The 27,240-nt window shown below is 40.4% G+C and overlaps 1 protein-coding gene across 1 annotated transcript; it reads left to right on the forward strand.

The window, feature by feature from the left end:
* The first annotated feature begins 689 nt into the window (after positions 1-689).
* ARFGAP3 (ADP ribosylation factor GTPase activating protein 3) lies at positions 690-26,966 on the forward strand. Its single transcript, XM_063154164.1, has 16 exons — positions 690-828; positions 6,410-6,528; positions 7,020-7,092; positions 9,522-9,653; positions 11,092-11,178; positions 12,026-12,107; positions 12,392-12,448; positions 13,563-13,609; positions 14,701-14,843; positions 16,885-17,010; positions 17,445-17,567; positions 20,076-20,213; positions 20,887-21,010; positions 21,927-22,017; positions 25,267-25,388; positions 26,043-26,966. The coding sequence occupies exons 1-16, from the start codon at positions 760-762 to the stop codon at positions 26,058-26,060; spliced, it is 1,551 nt and encodes a 516-aa protein (XP_063010234.1). The 5' UTR covers positions 690-759; the 3' UTR covers positions 26,061-26,966.
* Positions 26,967-27,240: the final 274 nt, after the last annotated feature.

A 27,240-nucleotide genomic window follows, 5' to 3' on the forward strand; every position in this document is an offset into this window, starting at 1 on the left:
GTGTCCAGTGCTGGGCCTGGCACTGCAGGATGGACACTGAGGGGCCGGAGAGTGTCCAGAGGGGGGAACGGAACTGGGCAAGGGGTTGGAGCACAAGTCTGATGAGGAGCGGCTGAGGGAGCTGGAGGGGTTTAACCTGGAGGAAAAGGAGGCTCAGGGGAGCTCTATTGCTCTTCACACCTCCCTGACAGGAGAGTGCAGCCAGCTGGGGGCCAGGCTCTGCTCCCAGGGAACAAGGGGCAGGATGAGGGGACACAGTCTTAGGCTGTGCCAGGGAAGGTTTAGTTTGGGTATAAGGTGGATTTATTTCATGGAAAGGGTGATTATATATCGGAACGAGCTGCCCAGGGAGGCGGCGGAATCCCCGTTCACGGAGCTGTAGGAAAGCTGCACGTGGCGCTCAGTGCCGCGGTGCGGCTGACGCGGCGCCGAGCGTTCAAAGGCTGGGCTCGCTCATCTCCGAATCCTTTCCAGGCCGAAAGCTGCCGTGTCCCTGCGCAGGGCGCAGCCGCTGCGTGCGGGTTTCCCACCGCGGCCAGCACCCCCTCGCACCGCGCACGCCGGGGCCGCCTCGCTCCGCTCCCGTCTCCGGGCAACCGGGCGGGCCGGGCGGGGCCGCACCGCCCTCGGCGCCAGGCGTGGGGCTGGCCGGGCCGCGGCGGGCGGAGCGTCCCGGGAGCGGCGGCGCGGGCAGCCCCGGCAGCCCCGGCCCTTCTCCCTCACGGTTCCCCCGGCGGCCCTGCCGGCTCTCCCGGCGCCATGTGCGAGCCCAGCAAGCAGGACATCGCCGCCATCTTCAAGCGGCTCCGCTCCGTGCCCACCAACAAGGTAAGGGCCGCGCCGGGCCGGCGGGCAGCGCTCCGCCGCGGTGACACGTCGCACAGCCGGCGGGGCGGGGGAGGCGCGGGGCCCGCAGCTGGGCACGTCCGGCCCGGGACAGCAGGGAAAGGCCCAGTGGGTCCTCGGGATGGCTGTCCCGGGGGCGGGGGAGCTCTGCCCTGCCTGCCCCTCGTCCCTCCGGCCGGCATCCCGCATCCCGAAGGGATGAGCCCTTGGGGAGGGAGGCGCGGCGCCCACCGGTTGCCTCAGGTCCGCTGCGAGGGTCAGCTCCGCTGAACATAAAAGCAAGCTCCCGACCAGCTGCAACGTAGTGTTGAGCGTGTGTTTATTTTATTTTTGTTCCCTGTTTTTATTATCCAGCGAAGTGGCAAAGCCACCTGTGCAGTGCTAAAAGTTTGTTGTTTTTGGATCCCGTTGGGCTTGTCCCGTGCCCGGGTGGGTTTCCCGGGTGTGGAGGTGTTCCTGCAGTGCCCCTTGGGCTGGGAAAGGTGACGCGGCACAAGTGCCTTCGGCTGCTCTGTGCCGCTTGTTTGTGTTGGCTTTGCGATGTAGGCTGAGAACATATGTGAAATATACACCCACCAGGAAACTTCGGATTAGCGCGGTGAAGGAACACGTTGGGTTTGTTTTCTGGGAATAGGAATCCGGATGTCTCTCTCTGTCCGAAACTGACTTCCACTCTTTGAACACAATTCATTGAGACTATGCAGGTCTGGTTTCTCAAAGCAGAGCTCAGAGGTGAGCACTCAGTTTCTAACAAAAGTATTCTCAAAACTTGCCTTTGCAACGGAGTAAAAAGTTTATCAAGGAAAGGTCCTAGTCCCAACAACGACGGTGAGAGATCTCTTACAAGCTCCTGAAATTCACTGGCATTCTGCCTGAAAATTGAGTAGTTTATGGCAATTGTGGTGCTTTTGTTTGTATTGAGATCACAGGAGGACTAGTGAGTACTGCCCCTGGCTGGCAAGCTGGAGCGGTTCCCCTGTGCTGGACTCCTTGTTCCTGTGTAATCAGGTGGATGTGGCACCTGTGGTTGCTCAGGTGTATGGGGAGACATCTGTCTCCCCATGTCAGATGTCATACAGACATTCAGTGTTGACATAGCAGTAGTGGCACAATGTGTGCTGCCACTCACCGTGGGCCAGTGGCACAGAAGTGGCCCAGGCACAGAGAACTCGACAACAATGCAGTGGTGCCCGGTCTGGCTGACCTAAGAAGGCAGAGAGGGAGAGTGAAAAACAGCAGCTTAGATCTCACAAATCTACCACTCCTGCCTGTCTGACTGTTTTTCTGAAGTAAAAGTTGTTTCTTCCATCAGTTTCTCATCTCATGTTTGTTTCCTTTCTGTTTCCTTTAGTTGTGCTCTTCCTAAGCAGTCTGTCTGCCCCTTTTATTTGCAAATCGTTTTTGGGGGGGAGGAAAGACATGGGAAAGTGGAAATATTGAAAAGGGTTCTGGATTAAAAGCTTAGTAATTTGCCTTAGCTGTGCAGTTTGTGGATAGAGTTTGGGAAGAACTGCCTATTCTAGGCAGGCATGTGCATTTACACTGTTCTGGGTGCTCTGCAGTAGTTCTTAGTGCATGTGAGCTTAGGAACATAATTCTCATTTAAATAAATGTACAGTTTAATATGTGGGTTAGAGTGTGTTGAAAGTGATGTTTTAATAATTGTCTTGAAATTAACATCTGTAATTTGATGTTAGTTCCCTTTGTGATGAGCTTTTGAGTTCTTGGTGTCTTTGGATGTTGCATAATGTAGAGCTGCCTGATGACAGCAGGCTGTTGATCAGCCGCCTGATGACTTAACAAACATGCTACAAAGTAGGATGTATTTTGTACCCATAAATATGTTCATAGTCCTTAAGCTACTTGATATTGTTAACTCGAGTGTTTGAGTTGTACAGCTCAACCCCTTTGAAGACTTGCCCTCTCAGGCTGTGCTGAAAGTCTCTTTGATTCTGTCAGACCTTTTAGATCTGTTCCTCTGAAAATGTTTTTTTCATTTCTGTCTTTCATCCTGTCTCTGCTTGGACTCCCAGTGTGTGTGCATTGCTGGTGGTTTATCAGTAGCTGAGTTTTGTTATTACAGTGTTATTTGGGTATGGTTTGTGTTTGTGTTGGGTTTTGCCCCAGCATGGACTCTACTATCTTGTGTCCCTTAAGTCATTTTGAGCTGATGGCGCTTCCAAGGCAGGCAGTCCCCTTGCCTTCCCGTGGCCAGCCCTGCAGCTCCCTCCCTTAGGGTGGCATTCCCGGCCAGGTGGCGGTGCTGTGAGTTGGCCCTACCTTTGCTCTGGGTCCAGGTGCCCGTGCGGAGCTGCTTCCCAGCGGGATCAGCAGCGGGATTAGTAATGCTGATGCCGGAGAAGGAGGCAAGCATATCTGGGGACAGTGGCTGGTGACTAAGAGGGGCTGCCTGGGTCAGTGTTGACATAGCAATAGTGGCACAAGATGCCCTTGGCTGAGTGTGGCACTGCCTGCTGAGTTCCAGCTGGGTTGGTGCTCAGGCAGCTGGATCCACGGCCCGGGAATGGCAAGGTGTGGATCTGCCCTGGGGCTGGAGCCCCGTTCTGGGGGAGGTTCAAAATGGAGAGGCTGAAAGTCTCTGTGTAACCCTGACCTCAGGGATAAGTGCTCTTCCTGAACCTACTCACCTCTTCTGCTTGTGCCAAAAATAGCATTTCTGTCAGCTATTTATTACTGCATTTCCACAGCCAAGGTCAATATTTAATTTATTTTTTTGGTAATGTAGGTGCTTTGCGCAAGGTGGATGATTTGTGATTTATTGACTGCTTGCTGTGGATCCTACCCAAATCTCTGTGTTTGCTCTTGTGCAAACATCTCAGTTACATCTTTGGCTGGTTTTTCTCCTAAGTGACTCTTACTGAATCTACACTGTGAAGTGTTTCAACACAAAGTAAACAAAAAGCATGCAAGTGTATTTTGAAAGCACTAGGTTATTTAAGCGTATCCTTCAAATTTATTTTCAATCAATACTTTAATATTTTGATTGCACCTAAATCTGTACGGGAAATACAATTTATTTTTTAAATGGAAACAATTTCTTAGGGTGACTCTGAAATTGCTTTTAATTTCTTCCCCCTGATTCTTCTTAAAATTTATGTGGTGAGAAGCACTTTAAAAATTGAGAAAACTAAGAAAAATTAGTCTAAATGTTAGTGAAATGTGCATCTATTTCTGTTGCATAGCATTGATGGAAATAGCAGTTCCTCCTTTGCTTTCAGAAGAAAATTGGATGTTCCTGCTTGTGTCTCAGTCCTGAAAGGTGCATTTTTATGCCTGGGAATAATCTCCACGGGTGTCTGGTAGAGACTCCTGTGAGAGTGAAGACACTGAGCTGTTGCAGCCAACTCCAAGGTGATGCAATTGACTTTGAGATGTTGAAATTTCAAAGTGCTCATAATTGGAAGGAAGGAAGGGGAAAGGAGAAGGATCTTCAGGTATGTTTATAACTGAACTTTTAAAAACATGGAAATTTTTTTTAACCACCCACTCCAGATTCTCGTTTCCCATTTGTACTCCAGGGAATTTCCACAAGACTTCCATCTGTAAGTCAGCTTTGCTCTCCTGTATCAGAAGTGAGACCAGGGTTGCTCTCTTGGCTTTGGTGTCAATCAGAATCTTCTCCTTTTTTGTTGACCCATCCTCCTTTGGCCTTACAAGAAAAAGCCTGAAAATAGTCAATTTAAAATGAAAATGAATCTCCTGTGTTTTAAGGAGCTGCTTCACAGAATTTGAAAAAATAAATAACAACTTCTGGCTACTTAGGCTGTGTATTTTCTTAGAATATGGCATACATGAAGTCTTACTCATCCTTTTTCCCCCACCCCTTCTGTGCCATTCTTCCACCTGAGCTTGTTTCAGGAGCTCCCTCTAACCCCTCCTGTTGTCCCCCATTCTGTGTTGCTCTCATTGCTGCTGTATGGCAGTGAATGCCCCATTTCCACATGCAGGAGTGGGATATGTAAGTAACTTCAGTAAGTGTTAGGTGCCTGTTGAGAGGGAGAGGCAGGAGTGGCACCTGCAGGAGCTGTGATCTCCATGATCTGTGTGTGTGTTACCAGTCATTGCCTGACTGCAGCTCTCCCTTGGAGTGTGCAGGTGTTGGAAGGGTTAATGCTGGATCTGCTGGTGAGCTGTGCTTGTGCCTGATAAATTTGGACTGCCCAGGCTAAATAGACCCACATTAAACTGAGGAGTTCAGCCTCAAACTGCTTTGGGCATGTAGTTGGGGCTTGTTTGACTATATATGTACAAAAAAATAGAGACAAAAATCTCTGTCCAGGTTTACAGAGGGAGTTTCTGGCAAGAAGACTTCTTAATTTTATTTTTATTTTGTTGTTCAGCTTGGCAAGGAGGTGCTGGAAGCTCTGTGGCCTGTTTGTGATGTTCCATATGGTCCCACCTGTCTTGGAATAAACTTTATTTTTTATATCTGCATATAGCTAGAACTTCCATTGCTATCTGAGGATGCATTCAGTTTATAGGAGGGCATTAAAGGATAAAGTTGCAAATTGGAATGCTGTCAATTTGCATGTAAAAGCTTGTCTCTGTGGAGTTGTTTCTTATTAGGTGCCCCTGGGTGGATGCTTTTATTGTAAAAATACTGCTCTGCAATCTTTGCAGATACCTCTGAAAAAGCATTGATCAGATAAATCCTGTCATACAGGAATAGATGTGTACACATGGAATTAAGTCAGAATAGCTGTTTCTGTGTAAAGTTATTGTATTCCTAGCATTTGATAATTGATTTGTATCAGATATTTTTTTCTGGTTCTTGCTTTCCTTGGTCAAAGAAGCACAAAACTCAGAATAGCTGAAAAAGGACTTGAAAATTGTGGTCTGCTGACCTGCAGAGTGTATGAGACACACACAGACACAGCTCTTGCTGTTTTGGCTGAGTGTTAGAGGTCCATCATGGTGGAAATTCCTGGGTTTGCCCATGCAGTAATTGTGGACCTGGTTTCTTTTTAACCAGCGTGGCACAGACAGTGGAAAGGCTGATGTGGCAATTGGTGTGTGATGAATCATGCGAATATCTGCAGAGGCTGTCTGGATAAGCCGTGCTCAGAGGCCTTCTTCACACAGCTGCATTACCATGGCTTGCCCTGAAGGTCAAGGTTTCAGTATAGGAAAGTAGATAATGAGGGCATTAGTCCTGCTGATTACCTTCTGGGGACTCAAAAGTGCCACATGAGGAGAGGCTGCCTTCGGGGAAATGTTTCTTAACCGCTTTCCTGTTCCAGCAGTGCTGGAAGTGCTGTGTTAAACGTGTGTTTGAACTAGGCTGATGTGGGTTCTCTGACCTGGTTTCTCAACCTGTGTACAGTGGTTATTTTTGGAAATGGGGAGGCTGTAGTTGTGTGGGCAGATTGTGTAACTGCTCTTTAGATGTCCAAAATTAGGATACATGGAGTTGTCAACAAACGCTGTAAGAATGAGTTAACAAAGTTGGATCACTGCAGGAGTGTTACATTGACCTGTAATACAACTCTAAGGCCTGGTTATGCTCAAGTCCTGTTACTGATGTTTGTTTCCTTGCTTTCAGGTGTGTTTTGACTGTGGAGCAAAGAACCCCAGCTGGGCAAGCATCACCTATGGAGTGTTCCTCTGTATTGATTGCTCAGGCACCCACCGGTCCCTTGGCGTTCACTTGAGCTTCATTCGGTAAGTGTTGCTGAGTTTGGACAGCAAAATTCATCTTTTAATGGTTTTGTTTGTTCACAGACCTGCTCAGAGAGGAAAACCCATTCTTCCTTCAGCTTCTGATTGTGTTGGCTTTGCTGTATCTGATAGCTTCTTGGTAATTGTGTTCAGTTTGCCAGCTTTGCTTCCTGAAGCAGCTCATTGTGGTGGCATCTGAGTTCTACCCTTCCAAGCTAAACTATTCTGTGGTTTTGTACATACATACACAACTATTCTGGTACTTGGGTAGTGCTCAGGCAGGCAGCTGGTGCAGTAAAGCTGCACCCTGAGCTGGTTCTGTTCCTGATGAGTGTCCCAGCTGCTGACTCAGGGCCTTTTGGGGGCTGATAAATAACTAAATAACTACAGATTACAAAAAAAAGGTAGGAAGAGAAACACTTGGCAAAAAGCCAGAAACAAAGTGATTTTAAATGGCTTTGGTGGTGACACTAAAACCATTTCTTTGTGTTTAGGTCAACAGAACTGGATTCCAATTGGTCCTGGTTCCAGCTGAGATGCATGCAGGTTGGAGGAAATGCAAATGCTGTACGTACTCCCAAGTATTTGCTTTGCACATCGAAGCTTGGTAGGCTTGGAAAATGTTGTCTGTCCTTACTGTCTCTCTTCCTGGGATTACTTTTATTTTTCCAGTCCTTTTTCTTTAATACAGCATTCTCCCTGTCCCACCTCCCTGTCTTTCAAGAATTCCTCTTGATGCTGATTTCATCCTCCATTCTTGCACCTTCACCATTTTGGTATAGTCTAAAAGTGGTTTTGTTTTTTTCTTATAAGTCAGTGATGAAAATCACTGGAAAGGCCAGATCAGGTTCCTTGTCAGTACACATCTTATTTAGACAGCTGCTCAAAGATGGCTTGTAAAGCAAGCTTATGGCCCCTTCCTGTGACCATCATTCCTTCCATGGCTCATGAAAAACCATGCCAAAACCCACAGAACTGCCAAAAGTCACCCTGGAGTAAAGATCTGACTTACCTGAGTTAGCACTGCAGATAAGACATGCTGCATTGTTGGAGGGGGACTAGCAGTGTCATGGTTTGGGCCAATTCACATTGGCTGTTACTTTCAACTTGATTTTTTATGTACTTACACAGCATGTTTGTAAATTGAAGTTCTGTTGACAGATGTCTTGTTCTCAGTCTCCCTTTTTGTTTTTTGTAAGCTCATTGGCAATTTTTCCCCACCTTTTTCCACAAATAACTGAGAGTTCTTCCTTAAGTTGGCCCACCCAGCGTGGGAAGATGCAACTTCCAAAAGCAATTTCTGCTGAATGCTTATCCCTTGTATTTTTTCATTTGTGCTTGGTCCTTAATGCTGTTTCTTTAGGAAGCTTCACCCAAGCTTGCTTTCCACTGTGTTTTCCTTGACAATTTTAGCCATCATCAGTCTTTAGGGTTTTTCTAATTTTTTTTCCTATTTACATACAAAAATGCTGAGTTCAGGGTCATTGTTACTTATCTTCCATTTCTGTATTTTCCGGTCAGATATTTTTCTTTGAATTTGGCATGCAGCAAGTCACTATCTCAGGCTTACAGATCTGAGCAGTTACATGGTGTCTTCTCCCTCTTTTTCTTCTGCCTGTCCTTGCTAAGTTATTCCTTTCCATGTTAGTACTGCTGTTATATAAATGTCCTCATCCAGTTTCTGTTATGTCATTAGTACAAAAAAATCACAGCTTTGACTAATGAGAAGAGGGGGATTTCATGTTAAGAATAATCATCATATTCTTAATCATGTTAAGAATAGTTCCTTTTTGAGCCAAATGCTTAAAAGCCTTGATTAAATGATATCAATTCTTCTGTGTAAAGGGTTTGAGGCAGTTGGAAAGAAGAGATGGCAACGTCTGAAAAAGACTTCTGTTAGTCTTAGCCTGTTAGGAGAAGAATAACAATAAACCATAATTGTTTAATTTTGTGGGGTTTTGTCTTCCTTCTTGGATGTCACTGTTTCCTATCATACATTGTACCAAGAGGTGCAGAATACCCTCAGCAACTCCCCAAATACCTTAAATTCTCAATGGCCTGCTTTGGATTGCTTCAGCAGATTAATACTTGAAACTTGAAAAAACAGATTGGTAAATTGTCTGGACATTTGAAGTAAAATTAACACTTTTCTTTTAATGGCACTAAAAAACCATTCCCTTTTGGTTCCAGTTAAATACCAAATTTGAGTTTTACAAACTATTGGCTAGAAGCCTTACTAGATTAATATCAGTCATTTGTGTTCTGTAATTGCTTGATGATGCTGAATCCTGGATAACAGCAGTCCTGAACTTCCTGCTGTGTTTCAGATACCTGGACAATCCAAAGCATCCTTAGTTCCTTGTGCTTTCAGACCAAATCTCTATGGTAATTGGAATTAGGGTTTCTAAGAAGCCCCTCTGAGTACCAAGTTAATAGGGGTATATATTTGCATGCAGAAATGCACAGTCTTCATTTATTAATTTTATATAATACACAAGCCTATAAACATATCTGGGCACATAGATATGTGCCTAGATCTCTTTCATTTCAATGAAGACCATTTTTGTATGCTCATTTTGATACTATTGAGCATGCACTGATCTCTCCTGACAGAGATGAATCCAAGCAGTGCCTTTTAAAGCATTAGAAATGTCCTCTCTGGAGCACAGCTACTGGCAATTAATTTTACCTCTTCCTTCCTCTTAATCACTTAATTCCAGAACAAGGATTTTTTGTATGTAATGGAAGCTTGCATTTGTATATGCTGTTAAAGAATCACGGTGATGTATTGGGGTTTTTTGTTTTATTTATATGTAAAGAAGTCACCAGAGTCGAGTTTCCTTTGTACTTTGCAGATTACTTAGACTCCATAATTTAAAAGATTAGATTTAGGCAGAGGAGCAGAGTAGTTTGCTGCATTGCAATATATTTTTGTGTCAAATGTCATTAGCTTTTAATCCTGTTCCTCACAGCATTTTCTGTGCTCTGCTTCCCAGTCTGCTTTTTTCCACCAACATGGGTGCACAACCAATGACACCAATGCCAAGTACAACAGTCGTGCTGCTCAGCTCTACAAGGAGAAGATCAAATCTCTTGCAACACAGGCCACCAGAAAGCATGGCACTGATGTGAGTAGTGTGTGTCCTGAGGCCTGGAGATTCCTGAAAAACTTCACCTTCTTTCCCTCTAAAGTCACTTTAGATTTCTAATCAGTAATACAAAAGATAATCAATCTTCAGATAACGTGGTCATTTTTCCATGAACCATGTAGTGGTTTTATTTTTGCTTATCTGAAATTGAATGTTTAGAGGACTACAGCATGAAAAATTGTAGTGGAATTAACTACAGACTGTGTGTGATTTAAGTGGGGTTTGTTTTGATCAGGTAAATAATGTATTTTTTTGTTTTTTCCCTTGCAAAAATAATATTTGGGAAATTAGCAAGTTGTGTAGAACTTGCTGTTCTCCATCAGAAATGCTGAGGCAGTTCATGCAAGCTGTCAAAACATTGTTAGGTTGCTGACAGGAGTTAAGCAAAGTATCCAGAATTTATTTCTGAAGTGTTATATAAGTTTGACAACAGGTCCCTTCTTCATACACAAAAAACATCTTTTGATTGTTTAGTTCAGGTTGTTGAATTTTGTGACTGGTTCATTTAAAGTTGATCAGATGAGTGGAAATTAAAAGCAAGAAGGCTTGATTGTTTTTTTCTCTTATCTGTGCATCAAACAGCATGAAATTTAATAGATAATTATAATCTTAATTATTCATACTATGGACAATAGAATTCACATCACAAAGTTCAGAGAATATTTCTTTTGACTTAGTGAACAGCTTAAGATATAAAATATGTTCAAGTAAGTGCAATATACTGGGTGTATCTAAGTTTATGGCAAGTTCCCCAAATGACTCTTTGAGGAACTGTGATTATCTTGCTTCAATTACAGGTTCCATCCAATAGTTTGATATTAAATACTTGAAAAAATCACTAAATATTTAGTAAATATTTTTAGCTGTGCACTGCAAACTAAAGTGATTATGTGCTATTTAAATTACTGAAGTAAATTATTCAGATGATTGCATTTAGTACCCACCATTGCCTCCCCTGACACATGTTAAAAAATTCCTTTTCTGACTTAGTGGTAGAGCTGATTGCTGAATGGTGAGGTGAGCTTGTTGCACCTTCACTGTCCTTTCTGACAGAGCTCATTATTCCTGCATGGAGTAGGAAGAGCTGTGAGAAAAGATTTGCCTGTGGGTGATCTTGAAGTGCAGGTCACAGGTTGTGGTCCCATCCTGCAGTCCTGTGGCACTCTGGGCACCCCAGCCCTGAGATCTGGCTTTGGCTGATCCACCAGGAGCACATGAAATATGTATGAATTCAATAAAAAAAGGAATGACATCTACTGAACACTGAATAAATTTGTAAGGAAAAAATGTGGACAAGAAAAAATATCAATAATTTTTTAACCTGAAAACAAACCAGAGTTGTTTTAAGATTAATGCATTGAAAAATAAAAAATACATTAGTGCAATTAACCTGTAAAATTCTGGCCCTTAATTTCAGCTGTGGACAGATGGGTGTGGAGCACCACCAGCATCACCTCAGAACAAAGAGGAGGAAGATTTTTTTGCATCCCATGTTTCTACCAAGGTACAAATTACCTCTCAAATTCTTGTTTGCTTTCTAAACACTTTGATTGACTGTGAGCTCTATGGTGAAGATTAAACCCTGAAAGAAAACTTTGGAGAGAAAAGATAGGTCAGGGAGTTAATATTTACCTACTCTTCCTTCTGTGAGTCTCAGAATTCTTCCTGGATGTGAACCACTTCCTAAGAGGATCATTTTGAATGACCCAAATAGTAGCTAAATATGGAATGAAAGTCTATTTTTTTGTAGACACAACAGTTCCACTTGGAGCCAGGATTTTTTGCTTGGAAGTGCTCTGATATAAATGTACTGTGTGGTACCTTGAGTTTTAATCAGCGAAGTGTAACAGTTCTTACAGCATTTGTTGGGAGCTGGTCACAAACCTGCCTTTTGAGGGGGATGTGTGTGAAGGGAGTGGGAGGATGCAGCAGGAATGTTGCTCACAATCAAAAATGTGTAAAAAACAGGAAGTGCAAGAGCTTCTAGTGGGGAGAAGGTGTGGTGATTATATGTAAATAAATCATCCATCATACAATAAATAAATCTAAAGCACAGTTAAAATGCATTTTACTGTTTTTGATGGTGAATATATAGTAAACAGAATTCCTGAGAGGAAAAATAAAAGTGCTTAGGAGTAGGTTGAAACCATCTTGTTTTTAGTAAAGGTAGGCATTTCGTGTAATTTTAATAGCTGCCCTTATGAGTACAGGTTTTAATCCTAAAAGCTGTAATCATAAGAATTCAATAATTATAAACCAGTGATGCTTAGGCAGTCTTTAGCTAACTGCTCATATTTATTTGATGTATTCCGTTTTCTGTGCACTTTTGATTCTTTCTGGTTTTTTCCAAGGCAAAGGATGCAGAGTGGATGTTACCAGAACCAGTTTCTCTCCAGCAGAAAACTTCAGAAAACATTCCAGAATCCTCTGAAGGTATGACTGATTCTTTGTTAACAATAACTTGCATTTTTCTGATATTCTCTTAGTTTAGTCTCTTTTTACCTTGCTTTAACAGTTAAATATCCTAACCATGCTTAATGACACAAGAATTTGGGGTGCCTGCTGCCCTTTTAGTGACTGGGAAAGCTATGATGGAAATACCACATTATGGTGTCTCTACCAGGCACTACCCTGTGTACAGGGAGATGTGTTTTGGTACTTCATGCATTTTAAAGAGCCTTCTGATATTTTTACCCTTGTTATTCCTTATCTTTTAGGGTCAGAACATGGACCAAGTGTTGATGGCCTTAGCACATCCCCACAGCCTGCATTAGGTAAGGAGTGCAAGCAGCAGAGGAGAGCAGCCAGTGTAGGGAACCCAAATATCCCTTTTGAAAGAGAATGTCTGCCTAGGAAGAGCTGTGGAAATAGATTTTGCTCCCTTTTCAGAAATCTGAACAGAAGAACTTGGACTGGAAAGATCCTGTGTTGATAATGCAATACCTTCAGTGACCAGGCTTTTATACTTAACACTGAGCAGTTTGTCATGCTGTGAGTAAGGAAAAAAAGCTGATGGAGATAGAATAGAGTAAAATACTTCAGTGATTTGTCACTGTGAGGCTTGTCCTGCAGGACCAGGCTTCTGAGAACAAAGTGTTCATTTTCAGCAGCACAGAGTAAGGGCTGTCTGGACCTGTTTCAGTTCTTTAGGCAGGTATGATCTTCATCACTGTTTTTATTTGGGTTTGGTTATTTTAGAGCTGGAGACTACACAAAACTTCACTGGATGCACTTCCTGCTTTTCTCATTTGTTCCTTTAACATGTTCTCCTAAGACAAGTGCTTTTCTTGGTTGGTTTGAACATCACAGGTTCTGTCTAAAGGGAGCAATCTCTGTTCTGTGTATGCCCCTTTCCATGCAAATTTCAGCTCAGAGTATTTTTTCTGTGTGCACAGGCATCCTGTAGGATGCTGTAGGAGCAGTTGGTAATATAGGAGCTGTTTGTCATGCTTGTGATGTTTTAGTGATGCAGGTATGTTCTATGTGTGTCACTGGTGGGTTTGAACACAGCCAATGCCTTTCAAGACAGGAAGAAACTCATCTTGGGAGTGATATGAGGTCAGGTGGACCTCAGGTCTAATTCAGAAGAGCAAGTCCTGCTTTCCTGTTCTGTTAACTAGCAGGAACCTGCAAGAGACAACTGAGCTGTAATTTCATTCCTATTGCATATTTCCAAGAGATTCCAGTCAAAGGTAGCTCCCCACATTTTCTTGGAGATATCCACAGCTCTATTACATAGCTCAGTTTAGTATCTCAGCCCCTCAGTGTAGAAAGACATGAAAATAAATGGCAAAAACTATTTTGAGGTTGATGTTACAGAAATTTTCTTCTGCAGTTCTGGAATTAATAAAAGTTGTATGTTAACTAATGTACATTTAATCCTTGCAGAGAACACCACCTTCATAAAAAAGAAGCCAAATCAAGCTAAGAAGGGGGTAAGTGTATGTAAACAATGAATATTTTTAACTGTATTATAGGTCATTTATTTTAAGATAGTTTAAAGATCGTTTACAGACTTGCTTCTGCATGGAGTCTTTAGCACTTTATTAGCATCTGGTCTCTGTAAAGAGGCAGGAAGAGAGTTTAGTGTCTCTGAATTCCTGTTCAAGGCACAGGAAAACTGAGGAAGGCAGCTCAAGTTTTGAATGTGTGGCTGTTTCAACTGAAGAAACAGCCCTAAAAGTCACCCCAATGCCACCCTGAACATGGGCTGTCAGGGTGACAGCTTCTTACAGGGACTCACTTCTTTTAAGTCTGGGCCACTGTAGGACAGAAGATTTTGAGGGTTTATTGGAGCAGATAATTTAGATTAAATCCCATTATTTTGTACTCCCACCAGAAGACCCTTATAGCTAAGAGGAACTTTTTATTCTGAGTGGTTTGTGCAGATCTGTTCCCTTCCAGTGAGAACAACAGAACTGGGTTGAACAGTGCAGGTACAGTTTGTGATCTGTGTGTGCATGGCCTGGACCTTGTACATGAGGGCTTTAAAGCAATAAAAGCTGAAGATAAATGCATTGTGAATTTTACTGTTGCTGCAGTGTTGCAGGTGAGGAATTAAACACAGAGCAGACTAAGAGTAGCAGTTTGAGGGCTGTGCCACCATTTGAGTCAGCACCATTGTATCCATATCTGCAGTATTAAGTGTTTTATAAATAATGGTTCCATTGCAACAAAATTTATTATATTATTCCTCTACAACAAAAGAAACCAAAGTTGTTCTATGTGTTATATTTGTTTGAGCCTGCCAATATCTGAACAATTAAAACCTGAATACTTCAATTTTTCTGTGAGACTTCATTGCAAAGCTAACTAAATTTGTAAGAACAATTAGCAGAAGCAGAATTTTGAAGTCCAAAATATGGAAAGAAGTATTTTCTGTGCTCCAAATTGTCCTTGCTGTTGCAAGAACTGCTCCCAGACAGGATGTAGTGTTTGCTGTTGCTTTCACATCTGGCTGTTGAGTCAGCTGAGGTGGTTGTCTCAGTTGTAATTTTGGGCCTCTTGGTTTTTTCTATAATTCCAGCTTGGTGCCAAAAAAGGTGGTTTGGGAGCCCAAAAAGTGAGCAGCCAAAGCTTCAATGAGATTGAAAAACAAGCACAAGCTGTAGATAAAATGAAGGAACAAGATCTTCACAGTAGTAAGAAGACTGAGAAGGAAGAGCCACTGTAAGTGTGAATTAATTACACAATGGCAAACCATGAAGCCTAATTTAATGAGCTAATTCACAGCATTTTAAATACTACCATAAATTAGCATATGCAAATAACACTTCAGTTCTTCAAAAAAATTCCCAAACAGACATGGTTAAGATGAGCCAAGCAGTAATTCCCCCAGTGCCTTTTTTTGGCTATTAAATATATGTTTATACACTTGATTACTGTAGAAAATTAATTATTAAGAAGACACTTAGCTCTTGAATTTTTTTCATCTCATGCTGGTTACCTGGTTTATTTTGGTTTGGTGTAGTGAGCTCAATGCTATTGAAAGCAGTCTTTCTAAGAGCATAGGGAATATTCAGCTTGTGCTTGCTGGGTAAGAGCAGAGGAAGTTTAACTATGTCTCAAATTGCCTGATGAAGTTGTCAGCTGATTTCTACTGGAACTGCCTTCACTTTTCACCAAAACCCTTTGAATAATTCTGTCTGAGGTCTTGAATCTGTTGGTGCACCTTAATTAATAAATATTCAGCCCTAAAGTTCACAGGGTGCTGTTCCTGATTCCTCTGCTAAGTGCTTTTGGTTTTTAATATTCCATTGGTTGTCATCAAAATGATACTACTAAATAGTTGGTCAGTGTACACTTTTACTGTTACAGAGTTTAACATCCTGTCAGGTGCTAGAGAATCCATCCTATAACCTTATAAGAAGTATTCTGAATTGTTACATAGTTACAGGATCACTTTTTGCTCATGATACCAAGGTCTTTGGTCTGTAATACCCTCCCCATTCCTTTTGCTCATTTTTCTGTTGTACTTGCAGAAATGAATGTTTTGATTGTGTTAAAAATGCCAATCCCAAGGGAATAATTTGAATTGTTTTAACCACAACATCATGGTTCTTGGTGTTTGCCAAAAGCTACCAGGGGAGAGACTCTGAAGTAACAACTGAATAATAAAAAAAAAAGATTGTTCATGTATTGTTGTTCTTTATCAATATTGTCTTTGACTGTATAATTTAGTTTGGAAGAAAGTCCCAAGCAGTGTCTTGGGTTTTATGTCAGAAATGTATAAATCCAAAGATCCAAGCCAACTTTCATTAAAAGTTCTGCAACCTTTCTGCTGCAGCTGAAACCCTCTAAAAATGCTTGTAAGCATGAGGGATGCACATGCACCGAGTTTATGGATCCAGTCTCAGTGGAGGCAAGAGAACTTTGTTTCCCTGAGATTATCAATTAGGTGGCAGCAGATACCAAAATGAAAGGAAGGTGAACTCTGCTAAAATTGCATTTGCTTCCAACTAATTTGTATGATGTTTTTAATTTTAAAAGATTGAGTACTAAGCTTTACTAAATTAATTCAATATGACTTTATGTGGCAAGGAGTGGAAGTGATTCGTTTGTAGTTTAGACTTTGGAAGGAGGAAGAGTTCTGAGACTTAAATGTGATTTTAAATTCTTGCAGAATTTCCTTATTTTCTGCTGTGTGCTGACAAGAATAGATAGCTGAAATTACATCTAAAAACTTGATCAGTATTCCCATTTGTTTTAATCAACAGCAAATAAGATTTTGATATTCATAAAATAGATTTCCTGAGAAGGGCTACTAATCTTCCTGCGTGAAGTGCTGGGTAGATGTTACCAGTTATTCCTTTCTGCTTTGCACCACATCTACCAGCAGCATCCAAGATCTCATTTGCCTTTCTTCTGAAAGTTCATTTGAACTTCATGCCAGTTGAGACTGATGAATTAAAATATTGCTCATTAAAATCAATAAAAATTGTATCCCTTTTGACCTGACAAATTAAATTTAAGCAGTATTTCTGCAATTCTGTAATCAAGATTAAAAACCTTAGTCTCTGCTGCACTGCTGTGACTGGAAAATATTAAGATGGTTTAGAGGTAGGGATGGAGACTTAGCTGAGCCCAGATGTGCCTTAAGGGAAGACATCAGAAAATACAGTGCTGAAATAAATATTGTTAATGTCTACTAGTATTCCTGAGCTGATTCAGTGTAGCATTGAACATTTCTCTGATAACTGTTTTTTTCCAGTGTATCATCTTTAAGGTTGGCCTACAGAGATCTTGATATTAAAGCCAAAGAAGAAACCTTAAACCTCTCTGGTAAGAAGAAAACAGAACTGGAGAGGCTTGGCATGGGATTGGGCAGCAGTAGGAGGTATGTGAAGTTCTGGAAACTGTATTTGAAATACTCTGTGGTTTTATGCACTTATCCCTCATTTTACTCAGGAAATTAAGAAATGGACTAGAGCATGTTATGGAAACTTGAGCAATATCAGCAAAATATCTTCTCTTTGTCAAGGGAAAGTTCTGATAGATTTAAGTTCTAACCTGCCAGACAGAGGTCAACCTAGATTGTGTTTTCCAGCTGTCAGAATGGGCTTTGTGTTCAGAGAAGTCCTGTCCCTGCTTGAGAGAACTACAATTTTCCAAGGCTTTCCTTTATTTTAATTCCTCTTTCTTTAAATGTCTGTATAGCTTGGGCTTTCTCAGCAAGCTTCAGAAACTAGATTTGGGCTTTGATTTCCTTTTTTTCTTTAAGGGCATGAGTTTTGTCATCTCTTGACATGCTTGTTTTCTTCCTGTCCCCAGTGGCATTTCTCATTCAGTCGCCTCGGAGATGCAGACAATCGAGCAGGAAACACCTACAATTGCAAAGCCAAAGAAGAAGTACATGGATGATGTGGAAGATTCCTACTTCTCTTCTAGCTCGAGGTATTCTGTAAGCTTTTGATTCTGGATGGGCCCAGAAGTGTGTGCAGGTTCCATAAAAATATGCACAGTGGTTTTGAAAGCTGAGTTGGAGGCAGTTTGAAGCTGTGGACACATCCAGCACGCTTTCAGGGGACATTGAATCACAAGTGATGGGAAAGTTGGTTTTGCCTCAGTGACAGATGGATTTGTGAAGGAGGGGAGGTAGCTTTGTTGGAAAAGTGGTCTGAACTATTTGTTGGTAGATTTATCTTGTCCAGAGTCTAGTCTCTGCTTGCATGGGCAGTTGCCATATAGACTTTCATTTGCTGTATTCCAAATCCAGTGAATTTTTTGTCAGAATGACTTGTGTTCATTCCTTTTTTCTTTCTTATGCTGTTGTCTTGAAATTAAATAAGCATTGAATTCTGGTATTAGATGTTGCATCATTCTCTGCATGCCAAATGCACAGACCTCAGTCTTCTTGAGGTATTGTGCTGGGTGTGTTGTGTGGATGTCTGTAGTCCTTTTCAGAGACTTTTATATATCTGAACGTAAAATATGAGCAAAAAACAACTGAAACATTTGTTATCAGAGGATTAATGCAATGCACACTATAAAATATTGCTCTTGGGAGAAGGAAAATAATTAAATCTTACAGGCAGTAATTGCAATGAACCAGCTGTTTCTGGGCTGAGAGATGTAAACAGGTGTTGCTTTCATAAACTGCCTTTTATTGGATCCATGCCACAGCAACATGAGAAATTGTACCTAATTGCTTGTAGACAGGCAACAAAAGCACAAAGGCTTTTGTGTCACTGTTTTCTAGTGCAATCACTGCAACAGAAATACAAATGTGGGTCCAAGGAAAGTGGCAGCAGTCTTGTAAAATAAAGCATAGCATTTCAGTGCTTGCCTGAAAAGAGATGTTACTGCTCTGAAATTATTCATCAGCTACCAGCAGGCAAAGGATGAATTATGGAGGAGCTTTTCATGTGTTGTGGTTCAGTGATTAGAGCACAGATTGTAACCTGGCTGTTCCCTGCTCTTGTTCTGCTTCGAGCTGGGAGGATCTAATTGGAGTTGGTACACAAGTTCATTCTCTTTAAAGGAAGAACAGTCAGATTTGGACTTCTTAAGGGTATTGTTATCCTTTATTTCAAGCTGTGACTTTGAAATAGAGGCAAAGTAGCTTTGGCATCATCTTAGTATATGCCCAGAAGCAAAATAATCATACTGGATATTAAGGTGTTGATAAGTGAATTAAGCAAGCTAAAGGTCTCAAGGTTTAGAGATAAAATTGAAGCCTCTGAAAATCCTGAATTTTGATATTTTCTTTTGCTACAGTTAATAAAATCTTTACTAATGTCACAATGTAATTTTTTAAATTTTGTGTTAAATGCAGTTTTTCTTTCTCTCTCCCACCCCAAATACTGAAGAAGTATTTTTCACAGCTGCAAAAACCTGAGAGGAAAGGTTAGAGAAAATAAACACTTTTACCCAAATCAGCTCATGCAGCCCCTGCCCAATGCCATGGTTTTGTGGCCATTGTGAAACTGGAAAGCTTCAAATCCATAAAAACACTTTGATTGTTTGTTACTATGGAATTTATAAAATTGCTGTGGTTTCTTTTTATCTGTCAGGAGAGAGGCTCCTGCTTTTTGTAGAGGTTAATTCCAAATCTGTCCCTCATATTTTCCATGCTCAGTGCTGAGACTTTGCTGCTGCAGATGTTACATTTCTCATGAACTGCAAAAACAAGTGGTCTGACCATTCATAGTGCAAACATGGGGAATTTTTTTTAAGAGTATTTTTCACAAGATGCAGGTGCAGACTTTAATATCTTATCTTGTTCTACTGAATGGTTCCATTCTCCTATCCCGCTATGGTTTTGATCATCTTTCTCCCCATCCTGGTCATAGCCAAACTTCAGGTAAATTTCTTCAAGCACAAAATCTTAATCTTTGGCATTTTAATAGGTTTTGGTGGTTTCTTTTTTTTTTTTTTTATATTTTCCACATATGCTGAGGTATGGGTTGGTAATCAAAAGGAGGAGAGATCAAATAATGTACCAGAATTCACAAACATGCTTCATTTTTTTCCCTTTTCTTTATTTTGTGTTTTCCCCATGGGTTTCATGTGCAAGAGAAGATTGCCTTATTAAATTCAGACTCACTTTCAAGAAATATGTTCTTAGCATTTAATTTTAATCAAATGTGTGGTAGAACTCAGAAGTTCTTAATATTAGAACTGAAAAAAAACAAAACAAAACAAAAAAAAAACAAAAAACCAAAACCAGAACCAGAAATAAAGGCTTTCCTGCCTGTTTTGAGCCATTGGATTCAACTGTCCAAAGCTTCTAAAGCAGTATTGTGAAATCCAAATTATTTACTGACAACTGTAATTTTGGTAAAAACTTACTTGCTAGTGAACACTTACAGCAGTCATTATCTAACAAATAAATATATTCCCACTTCTCAATAAATAACAAAGTTCGGACTTTTCAATATGTTTTTCTTTCTTTTATTCTAGGTACTCTGATTCTTCAGATCTGAGGAGCAGCACTTTCTCTAAATGGGATGACAATTCAGATGCCTTTTGGAAGAAAGAAAATAATAGTAAAGACATTGATATATTGTTAACCTCAAAAAGCACAGGATTTTCAGACAGGTACACCGAGAAAACCAAACTGATTTTTGTCCAGAAAGCCCAAGTTTTAATGTGATTTGAGTCCTGGTCATAGTAGTGGGATTTTCTTCAGTCTGTAGAAGGAGAATTAGGCCAGAACTTCCATCAGCAGTCAAGGGATCTCCTGACTAAATTTCTTTTGTAAGCTGAATTTCTTCCTTACATTTTAAGCACTGTCTGTTGTGCTCAGAGTTGTCCAGTGCATGTAGTGGAGGTAATTCCCAAACACTTCCAGCAAAAGAGGAAATGGACAAAAGATGTGGGGAGAAACTCAAATATTTGCACTGTTCTGAGCACATACCTGCTTTGTTTATTGTGTGATGAATCAAAGGAAGCCTTGTTAACAAATGAATGAAAATTTGGAGTGTTCAGTTCTGAGGATGAAGGTACTAGAGACACAAACAACAGGTCTGGTTGTGATGATAAAAAATATATTTTCTTTATGACAGCTGAATTTCTATCTTTGCAACCAAGTAGAAGATGTAAGAATGGGGGGATATGTGCTTGTTTGGTGTTTTCTGCCTCTTTTCTTTTTAGTTTAAATCATATTTTTCATTTCCTTATACAATTTGAGCACTTGAGTGCTTCTTGTTTGATTCCTTTCACTCTCATATGGATGAGGTTTCTGTCCCTGATGCAGTTTGTTTCCTTCTAGGCCTGCATCCCGGCGTAAGCCTGAACATGAACCTTCTGCAAGCACAGATGAGGCACAGAAAAAATTTGGCAATGTCAAAGCCATTTCATCAGACATGTACTTTGGAAGGCAAGATCAGGCTGATGTAAGTAGGAAACAGTGATAAGTATTTTTAAATGTTATAATATTCTTTGACTATAAAAATGGTATTCTTGTGAGTTAGAAAGAAGGCAATAAATAGTTAAAATTTGTAGAATTTGTGAGCTTACAGAATTATGTCCCCTTGATTAGTTATTTTAGAAATGTACAAATTTCAGATTGTTAATAACTTAATTTAAGGAATTCCAGTTGCATGCAGGACTGTACCTCCATCATTCTTCTTTCATGATAGAAGTGGTAGACTATGATTTAGCACTCCTGATTTTTGATAGAATCAGGCTTAATTTGTTCTGGATACCCAAACTGATACCAACAAACCACTGCTGAAACACCTTCCTGCTGTGGATTTGTTACATGAAAACATCATTAATTTTGTAAAGCTAACCAAATAAAGAAATTGTTCAGTGAATTGCATGGAGTTGAATCAGCCTAGAAAAAAGAGATTAGTATTGTGCTGCATTTTGGAGGTGAGATACAGATTTTGAATGAAAAACTAACAGTGTAAGTACTAATTAAAAATATAATTACTGTTTGCAGGGAACTTGGAAAAAGTTGAGTTAAAAGTGTAATGTGGTTGGAAGGGTCAGCAGGATGTTAACTGCAGTGCTTTCCCCTTGGTTTCACATTTTTTAGTTGTTTTTAATGGCTGCACAGATTTCCAGCAGGGTAGGAAACCTGGGTAGGGTAACCAACAGCTGGTGGGACCTTTGGGGTTGTAATGATAAATGTCACTCTTGGGTAACTCAGAAATGAGATGGTGGCAAACTCAGTGTAAGTGATGTGAAAACTGAAATGGGCACAACTTCAGTTCTAAATGTCTGGAGTCTCTCAGATTGCCTGACGTGACCTCAAAAGGTGACATCAAGGTGATAAAATCCTTTTTGCTCTCAATTCTTTTCCAGTATGAAGCAAGGGCTCGGCTAGAAAGGCTTTCTGGAAGCACATCCATAAGTTCAGCTGACTTGTTTGAAGACCAGAGGAAACAATCAGCAGGTACAAATCAAACAGAGTGAGAATGTGGGGAATGCAGGCCCTGACTCTGCTCCTGATCACAGTCATCTCTGTGTTCTGCAAGCAGAATGCTAATAGCTCAAACACCCATGGCAGGTGGAGTCAGTGTTTAAAAATTAACCCCTTAAATTCCAATTTCTCTATTTTTGATTCTGTAAGTTCAGTATTTTATACTGGGGACTGTTTTGTAGATAACATCTATCAAAGGAAAACTGTAATATTTTCCAATGAGCTAACACCTAAATGGACTCTCAGGTAGTTTTTTTGATCAGTTACCATAAGTAGCTCATTAGCTGTCATAATACTGGATCTAGGAAAAATCATTAAATAAATGTTAGTGGACTTGAAATTCCCATGTAATCTGTTGCATGGCATATCCATTCAGTGGGATATTTGCTTCTACCTCTGGCCTTGCAAAATTATTAAGGAAGATCTTCATTTGTCTGTTTCAAAGATTTGTTGGAGCACCTCACATAGGAGAGTGTAGTTCATCAAATCAGAAAGGAGAAAGATTAGATTGAGTGAAAAGAAGCCCCTTAGGATATTGAAAATGTCTCATGTTTTCTTTCCAACACTTCTTGGATTGTGCAATAATGTGCAATGGAAAAGGTGGCACAAAATGCTGGAACATTTTATAGGCTTAATCAGTTGAGTTTCATTCCTTAACTTTTGAAGAAATTGGAAAAAGAAGAGTTACTGAAGAACTTGGAATCTGTGAGTAATTATTCAAACAGCCTGGAAAAACAAACAGTGTGCAGCATCTGATTTTACTTTGGAAAAGTAAGAGGGAAAAATCCAAAAACATGTGACTGTTTAGTTTTGATCCCCTGAAAGCAAATTTGAACACACTGACTAGCAGAGAACACACACACATGGAGGAAACAGAATTTTATATTAACTATATAGTTAATATATTTCTATAATATATTATGTAAATATGCAATATAATATATTATATTTGTTTTAGGTATTATATAACTATATAGTTACTTATAACTTCTGTTACTGGTTGCTTAAATAAAGCCAGGGTTTAAGAATTTGAAATGTGAAAAAAAAAAAGTTAATGAGGGAAAAGATATCAAGCAGAACTCACAGTAAGTTGCTTTAGGCACTTGAAAGAGCATTTGCAACATGGTGTCATAAATTCACACCATATCAAGTACTGAAACTTCCTTTCCTGCATGTCTCTGCTACACCCCCTCACCCCAAAAACTGAGGGGTGGCCCTTCTTGGAGAAATGCTACTGCACTGACAGTTTGTCTGGTGTGGAATGAATGCCCAGACTATCATTAGTTCCATAAAGTAAACAGGACACTGTTTATTTTATGGAACTATAAAGTAATCAGGCCACTGTCAATAAAAACACCACTGTAGTTCTGGAGACCTTGCCAGGATAAAACATCCTTTGCTCTGAGGTTGTTTTTATGAGCACTGATGAGGTGTCAGTGGGGGCTCCTTGCTTTTGTACAGAATGCTGTAGGGAAGTTTTTAACCAAGGAGGGGGCTGCAAGAAAAAGCTTTTTTGCATTGTTTCAAAGCTGATGCTGATGTCAGCCAGGTGGCTGACTTGGAAGTGCTGATTTGGAAGGAAACCACAAGAAAAGGAGATGCTTTCCTGCCTTGTTTACATGAACTTAACTGAGCCAGCAAATGATGAGGGAATTCTTGCGGCTGAGAAATGTTTAGCGCTTCTCAGGTTATTTATATCTGCAGATTTTATTTCTATGACTGATTTTAGTAACAAAAATGCCTTAACCATTTGATGAGTGGAAGAGATCATAAGGAAGTCCAGATTACAGCTCAGAAATAGGGCTGTCTGAGGGGACTCTTGAAGATAATCTGTAAAGAGCATCTAAATACCTATAAACCCGTGCTGGGTGGAAGGATTGGAGTGCAAAGTTCTCTTAATGTGACAAGACATCTGTGCTACAAACCATCCTCTTATCTTAGGTAAACAGGTTATCTCCAGGATTGTCTGTCTCAGCCTGCTGAGGAGGCAGGTGCCTTTAACTTCCCAGGACAGAGGAGCTACAGGTTCCATCTTCCTTCTCTCTCTTCCTCCTCCACCCCTGTTTGAAAGATTCAAAGGAGTCTCCATTTGGAGAATGGTCTGGTTTGAGATGGTTACTCCCTGGAACCCCATTTATTCCCAAGATTTTTGGGGTGACCTCACTGTGCCCTTCAAGTACCTGAAGGGATCCCACAGGAAAGATGGTGAGAGACTCTTGTCAAGGGCCTGGAGTAACAGGACAAGGGGGAATGGATTTAAACTAACAGAGGGGAGGCTTAGATTGGATATTGGGAAAAAATTGTTCCCTGTGAAGGTAGGGTGGCCCTGGCACTGAGAAGCTGTGGCTGTCCCTGGATCCCTGGCAGTATCCAAGGCCAGGTTGGATGGGGCTTGGAACAAGCTGGGATAGTGGCAGGTGTCCCTGCCCGTGGTAGGGGGTTGGAATGAGATGATCTTTGAGGTTCTTCCCAGCCCAGGCCTTTCTGGGGCTGACTCTCTGTGATTCTGGTTTACTTGGGTTTGTGCCTTTGACAGTATCCCATATTTGACACTAAACCATGCCAGTAATTATTTTCACCAGTGAGTGGGTGACAGTAACTGTTAGCATGTTAATACTTAGCATACAGTTAGAGTAGTTAATTAATTATCTTTGATTTCTGTTACCTTTAGACCTGCACTTTCCATAATAACAGCTGAGCTAATTCTGTACAAATTTTAAGGAAGGCTGGATTGCCAGCATTTTTCTGGAGTTATAAAACCTAATTTATTTACATTTACTGTAATTTCTATGTATTTTTCCAAGCCTCAAATGTAGTAAGGCAAAATGTTTGTGTTTAAACGGCATGGAAATCACCCCTCTGCATGCACACAAATAGGGTTCATCACTTCAGCCACCTCTGAAGTGCACTCATCTTTAAATTGCAAGGGGATAACAGCTGCTGAGGATACAAAACACCATTGTCATAGACTGGAAGTACACAATAAGTCATCTGCTATCCAAACATGAATTGCTTTCCTGGGAATGCAGAGTGTAGAGGATGGCACTCTTGAGTGGAATTATGAGAACCTGAAAACAATCCAAAGGAAGTGCGTTTAAGACATTGAGATCTCTGCCTAGTGCTCCTAGTCATACATTGTACTTCAGGGAGAAAAAAAAAAAAAAAGGTTGATTTTAATATTTTAAAATTCACTTTTCTGTGTGTGTGTGTGTCTCCTTTTAGGAAGCTACAATATTAGCAATGTCTTGTCTTCAGCTCCTGATATAACTCAGTTTAAACAAGGAGTGAAATCCGTGGCTGGAAAACTTTCTGTCCTTGCTAATGGAGTCATGACATCTATACAGGTGAGTAAAAATATCACAATCTGTTAACCATCAGTTGAAGCCTTTCTATAGGGATTTAGTACCACGGATCCTGCCACTGAATTACCTTTGGGGAGAACAGAATGCATTTGGTTTTGAGCTCTGTAGACCTCTCAAAGCAGACAATAAATCTTTATCATTTAGAAAATAAATCTCTGTCTGCTAGCTCACCTTCATTAGGATGTCTTTTTCCTTACAATTAAAAAATCCTATCATGAAAGTTATTTGTTGTCACTCTATTTTAAACTCATCACAGTTCCTAACTCAGAATGGAATAGTTTGGGTGGAAAGGATCTGCAGAGGGCATCCAGCCCATCTTGTGTTGGCTCTTTAGCTGACCTCTGATCCATGTTTTTGGATGAAATAAGCCATCCTGGCCTCAGTGTCCAGCATGTTTTGTGTGCTCCAGTCACTTGGCAATTCCTGTATGGGGTCATTGGGAGCTCTCAGATGTTTGAAAATCAGGCTGATTATCCTGGAATTCAACCCTAAACTCCAGTTCTTGGAAGCACTGGTCAATTTTCTGAAAGTCTTGAAGAATTCAGCTGCTATTTATGGCACAAATGGAAGTAAAACTGATTTCTCTGCATGGAAACCCCACTCATACCTGGTTTGTGTTTGTTTTTGCTTTTCTAGGACCGATATGGTTCCTAACTGAAGCTAAAGGATTCCTCTTCAGGCACACGAGTAATCACTCTGCTGATTCAAATGAAGGTTGCCTTAAGACTGATGATGTTTTTACCCGTTTCTTAGTGCAGATTTCTGACTCAGCCTCTTAGTGCTGTTTCACCTTAACAGAGCAGAAATCTTGCAGCAACTTGTTACATTGCATATACATTTTCTTTTTTCTTCCTTTCCAGTCTTTATTTCTTAACAGCCTTATTGTTAGATAAGCTGGGAGCTTTATTTTATTACTGGCTCTGTCTGTGAGGCAGGAAGGAGAAAGGAGGTGCTGGTGTTCAGTAGACTGTAGCAAAATATTCATTTAATTTAAACCTGTGTTGCCAGGAAGCAAAAGCTCTTGAAGTCATAAATTGATGTGCATTAAAATGGTGGGGAATTAGTGGTTTAATACAGTATTCCAGCTAGAAGGTTCTGTGCTTAGATGTGAAATGTGGAGAAGTCAAAATGTGTAATGCTGAATAGTGGATTTCACCTTGTTGTGGGAACAGTCTATTTATTCCTAGTTTTGAAAGTTACAAAAAAATTGCAATATAGAATCCTTAAGTGCTTTTAAAAATTCTGTATTGTGTAAAAATTGAAAAAAAAAACTTGAAATATACTAAGGGCCTAATAGAGTAGTTAATTAAATACTTGTTAAAAATGTTTAGCACAACCTTAGATTTTTGATAAATTATCAATTATTGAATAAGGAAATAGAGGGCTGTGTTTTAGACAGTCTAGAATTTATTGCTGATGACATCCTGCAGAAAAATGATTATGACCTTAAAGAAGAAACTTTTCAACCAAGAATGAATTCAAGTTAATTCTGTTCTGTAATTTTCTTAATTCAAATTTGTAAACTGCTGATATCTAATAAAAACAATTGATATAAACTCAGTTTTACATTCAGTTTCTATGTGTGGCCATCAATATCCAGCTTTCTAAACACTGTCACCTGTATTTTGTCTATACAGTGGTCTGGTAAAATCAGCCTTTGGTTTCAGGTAGTCAAACTTGCTTTCTTATTAAATTGCTGTAGTGATTTATAAATTGAAACACTTCAGTTGGGGTGGAAAATAAACTTCTGAACTGAGATACTGTGTTACATACAGTTAACAGTGTAGCTGTATTTAGGATTTAATTTCTACCTACCTCATCTAATTCCCACTTC

This window comes from Melospiza melodia, chromosome 4 (genome assembly GCF_035770615.1).
Source record: "Melospiza melodia melodia isolate bMelMel2 chromosome 4, bMelMel2.pri, whole genome shotgun sequence".
Taxonomy (NCBI): Eukaryota; Metazoa; Chordata; class Aves; order Passeriformes; family Passerellidae; genus Melospiza; species Melospiza melodia.